A 5,070-nucleotide genomic window follows, 5' to 3' on the forward strand; every position below is an offset into this window, starting at 1 on the left:
GGGCTGAACAGAGTTTGGTCTAAACCGTAAACCAAACCGGACCAAACCGTAATTTAAATATTTCGTCTAGTCTACGGTCTAAATGGTCTGGTCCGGTTTTTATTTTTTTAAAAAACGGTTTCCGGTCCGATTCCGGTTTTAAATTTTCAGACCAGTCCGGACCGGAAAACCGTAATAAATTCCGGTCTGGTGAAAATCGTAAATCGTAGACCGGAACCCGTAATTTCCATTTTATTTAAAATTTTAAATGTTACTATTATAACATTTTGATTGGGTAACCTAAACCTTTAATCTCTGATTCTGATTTCTGAATATCCTTATTCCCTCGATCCCTTGATTTCTTCTCTTTTCCTTCTCCTTCTCCCTCGATTCCAGCTATGCTGTACTGCCTGTGCTTCTGTGCTTCTTCGAGGCTTCGACGCTCCTCCTTCAACACTTCACCACGGAATCAAGTATAGAATCTCGTAATTTAAGTATATTGGTTGATTTTTTGATTTTTTAGGGTTTTTTTTCATCAGTTTTTGTTTAAATTCGAATTCCTCTTTAAAACATTGAGATGTGCAAGAAAACAAGAATCAAGCAAGCAGAAATTGCTCTTCACCATGGAATCAGTTTTTGATTTTTTAGGGTTTTTTTTATCAGTTTTAAAAACTTAGATTTTGTTGCAGACAACTACTTCAAACAAGCAGAAATTAAGCCCTTGGGAAATGTAGAGTTGTAAGCTATTAGAATTACCATTTGGAGAATATACTAAAAATTTAGCTCCAGAAATTGTACCAACCTTTTTTTGGTTGATGAAACATGAACAAGTATACCATGTTATTTTAATTAACATTAATAATGATTTTTTGACAGCCAAGTATATTTGGGAATAGAGATATAAAAGCTTTTTTACTTGTAGACATCATTGTTAGGAATTAAAACATGTTTTTAAGGCCTCTGGAAAGTGCATATCCATCCTATTCTCTAGATATATCAACAACAGAATATTTGGAATATATGTGAAATATTCTTTGAAATGACAAGTTGTAACTTGTAAGTATTGGTGGTTCAATTGTAGATGTCGATGGATGAATTTTTTATAGTTTGCGATGAAAATGAAGTGGATGATCAGGATGGTAATGAAATCAAAAAGGACGAAGCTATGAGCAAACAAAGGAGGAAGCTTGTGAAACCAAGATCTGACATATGGGATCACTTCACCAAATTTACAAACAAAAATATGGAAAAGAAATGTAAGTGCAACTATTGTGGTCGTGAATATAAGTGCAATCCTAGTGTAAATGGGACTACTACTTATAGAGCACATTTAAGTAAGTGTCCTAGATTTTCACTCAATAACAAATCAAATGCTACTCAAACACAATTGAGTTTTCAATCAAGTGTTAATGAACAAGGGGAATAAGAAGCTCACTTAAAGTGTTGGATGTTTAACTATGAGGCTTGTAGGAAAGGCTTCGCGTTCATGATAATTTTTGATGAACTTCCCTTTAGATTTGTTGAAGCCTAGAGGAGTAGGTACTTTTGCTCACAGATGCAAAATACGTTTGTGGTTCCTTCTAGAATGACTGTTGCTAGAGATTGTTACGATATGTTTTTGGATGAAAGGTTGAAACTAAAATCTTTTTTAAAAATTAATTGTAGGAGAGTATGTCTTACTACTGACACATGGACTTCAATTCAAAAAATTAATTATATGTGTTTAACTGCTCATTTTATTGATAATGATTGGAAGTTCAATAAAAGAATCTTAAACTTTTGTCCAATATCAAGTCATAAAGGTCAGGCCATTGGAAAGGCAATTGAGAAATGTTTGCTTGCTTGAGGTCTTGAAAATGTGATGACCATTACTGTTTACAATGCTAGTTCTAATGACACTGCAATTGCTTATTTAAAAACAAGAGTCAAAACGTGGGGAACTAGTGTGTTGAATGGAGAATATTTGCATGTAAGATGTATTGCTCATATCATGAACTTAGTGGTTAATGATGGTCTTAAATTAGTTACTGATGCTGTTTGTCGAGTTCGAGGTGCTGTTAAATTTACTTTATCTTCTCCATCTAGAATTGAAAAGTTTTATAAGTGTGTTTCGGATGAGAAGATTCCATCAAAAAACATGTTGTCTCTTGATGTGGTCATACGGTGGAACTCAACTTATTTGATGTTAAGCATTGCTTTGAAGTTTATATTGGCATTTGAGAGGTATGATGGGGAAGATCCAAATTTTCATGAGCATCTTCTAGATCCCCATGGTTATGGGAATGGTTTAGGAAAGCCTACTACTGATGATTGGGACCAAGTGAAGAACTTAGTTCAATTATTAGAAGTGTTTTATAATTTAACTTTGCGTGTGTCTGTTTCACAATATGTTACTTGTAATGGTTGTTTTGATGATATAACTGATGTTGATTGTTTGCTAAAAGAATGGTATGAAAGTCCTGATTATGAGTTTAAGGAAATGGCAAAGAGAATGAAAGAGAAGTGTGATAAGTATTGGGGGGATCCTAAAAAACTAAATGTTATGCTATATATTGCTGCTGTACTTGATCCTAGATATAAATGGAAAACTGTGGAATTTGGGAAAAGACAAATGTACACAAAAGATAATGATGCTTCTGTTGTTTGTATGCGGGTAAAGAATGCCCTTTGTGATTTATATGATGAATACAAAGGCTTTTATTCCACATCCGCAACAACGAACCAAAGTGATGGTGCTTCAAGTTCTAGCAAAGATGTAGAACCTAGTCTTCCAAAAAAAGGACTTATGAGATCTAAGTTTAAAAAACTCAAAAAGTCTCTTGAGGATGGGGAATTGACTAAAACAGAGGTGGACAAGTATTCAGATGAGGTTACAGAAGAAGATGTAGATGGCTTTGATATTTTTACATGGTGGAAAAACAATAGTTCAAGGTTTCCCATTCTTTCTCTTGTAACTCGTGATATGCTAGCCATTCCTATATCCACAGTTGCATCGGAAAGTGCCTTTAGCACTGGAGGTCGAGTTCTAGATTCATTTCGAAGTTCATTAAGTCCAAAGATGGCAGAAGCTCTTATTTCTTGTCAAGATTGGCTTCGTGCTTCTTCTCCAAAAGTTGAGGAGTGCTTGGAGGATATAGCACAACTAGAGAACGGTATGTGATCTTTCATATCATGATTAGTATTATGTTTATTTTATAAAATCATATTTTTTGATGTTTGTTTTTATTGTATAGAGTTATCGAAGATCAATTTGACTCCTTCAGTTATTGACGTTCCTTGATGCAATGATGCTTATTCATGGATGAAGTCGCTATTGCTGAGTGCTGACTATTGACTAGTATGAATTTACTTTATGTTCTATATTATAAAATTAGTGATGTACTTAACTATTGAAAATTTGTAATGTTTCGGATTTGGTGATGTATTTTGTTTACAGATTATCCTTTATCTTAGATTCCCAATTAAAAAAATACAAAAAATAAAAAAAACCGTAGACCAGACCAGACCAGACCGTTCTAGAATGGTCTGGTATGGTCCGGGCTGGTGTCTTGACTGGTCTGGTCTAATTGTTCAGTCAAACCAGACCAGACCGGACCGTGTGCAGCCCTACTGAAGGGCAAAACCCCACATCGGAGACCATAAACTTCGTTTCTCAAAATCAGGAGCCAACTCCGGAGCCAGTGGTCAGGTACATAGTTTTTAAATATATAAGCACTTATTAATTTAAATTGCAACACGTTTTAATATTTTATTATTATGCTTATTATACTAAACGACACAATTTTCAGGAGGCAACTCCTTGTTCTCTTTTGCTGCCTCAATTAGGTGTTGCTAGTGATGGCGACTTAACTGAAGTTGCATATGGTGTGGCCCAGCCAACCAAAGAGGGCCAAACAGTGCATTCGATGCCTGTTACAAGTGGCCACATCAGTGTGACCATGGAAACTATTGTAAAGGGGTTTGAAGATTTCTCACTCCCGGTTCCAATGCCAGCATGGAGTCTTGAGAAACTATCAGACGCCCTAGGTAGTTTCGTCACATGGCCATATGCTTGGGTCCGATTCACTAACATGGTTAGAATCATTTGTACCTTATTTATTTTTATTTTTTTAATTGCATGCGTACACTAATTTAATTGTATAAATTTAAATAGCAAAAGAGTCCAAAGAGATCTAGGAGATAGATTAGTTCCTCAGCAAAGTTCTAGACTGGGTCAAAGTCGATGCCAAGCACTCCAATTTTGACTGATGCGGAGCTAAACGATCTCTCTCAAGATTGCAAATGGCTGCAAACTTGTGCATCTCGCCTGCGTGAGGAGGACCCAATCATTCTAAACCTGCAAAAGGACCAATTCTGCTTTTTAGAAAGCCCGTTTGTAAATGCCAGAATGGAGCCTTAAGAAACTATCAGACGCCCTAGGTAGTTTCGTCACATGGCCATATGCTTGGGTCCGATTCACTAACATGATAATAATCATTTGTACAATATTTATTTTTATTTTTTTTAATTGCATTCTTACACTAATTTATTGTATAAATTGAAATAGCAAAAGAGTCCAAAGGGGTCTAGGAGAGAGATCGGTTCCTCAGCAAAGGTGTCGACCGGGTCAAAGTCAATGCCAAGCACTCCAATTTTGACTGATGCGGAGCTAAAAGATCTCTCTCAAGATTGTGAATGGCTGCACACTTGTGCATCTCGCATAAGTGCGGAGAACCCAATCATTCTAAACCTGCAGAAGGAACAATTCTGCTTTGTAGAGAGCCCATTTCTATTTATTAGTCTTAGTGACATAGAGCAATTTTTGAGAGGAGAGATGTTGAACGTAGCTCTTATCCATGTCTACATGAGGTGATGTTCATTATCTTACATGTTAGGCATTGTTGTTTAATTGTTTTAATAACTGAATTACCGAAAAAAAATTCTTATTCGTGAGTTTAGTGCGGCTTACGAGGAGCTAAATTCTTGTGAACCTCAAATAAAAATTGGATGGTTTTGTGCTGAGTCGATTTCGGGTACTAAAAGTGTAAATGATCCAGATCATATCAAAGCATACATTGAGACTTTTTTGACTAATTCCCTTGCATCTAAACA

The 5,070-nt window shown here is 35.7% G+C and overlaps 1 protein-coding gene across 1 annotated transcript; it reads left to right on the forward strand.

Annotated features, from left to right (window-relative positions):
* The first annotated feature begins 1,840 nt into the window (after positions 1-1,840).
* Positions 1,841-3,259, forward strand: LOC130808358 (zinc finger BED domain-containing protein RICESLEEPER 2-like). Its single transcript, XM_057673835.1, has 2 exons — positions 1,841-3,131; positions 3,213-3,259. Exons 1-2 carry the CDS (start codon positions 1,841-1,843, stop codon positions 3,257-3,259), a joined length of 1,338 nt encoding a protein of 445 aa, XP_057529818.1.
* The last annotated feature ends 1,811 nt before the right edge of the window (positions 3,260-5,070 follow it).

The sequence above is a fragment of the Amaranthus tricolor genome, chromosome 3 (assembly GCF_026212465.1).
Source record: "Amaranthus tricolor cultivar Red isolate AtriRed21 chromosome 3, ASM2621246v1, whole genome shotgun sequence".
Taxonomy (NCBI): Eukaryota; Viridiplantae; Streptophyta; class Magnoliopsida; order Caryophyllales; family Amaranthaceae; genus Amaranthus; species Amaranthus tricolor.

Excerpts from the sequence above, each read along its gene's own strand:
- LOC130808358 (XM_057673835.1), top strand. The coding sequence starts at position 1,841 with ATGACCATTACTGTTTACAATGCTAGTTCTAATGACACTGCAATTGCT. Across the intron at positions 3,132-3,212 it reads TATAGCACAACTAGAGAACG|AGTTATCGAAGATCAATTTG; the intron begins GTATGTGATCTT and ends TTTATTGTATAG.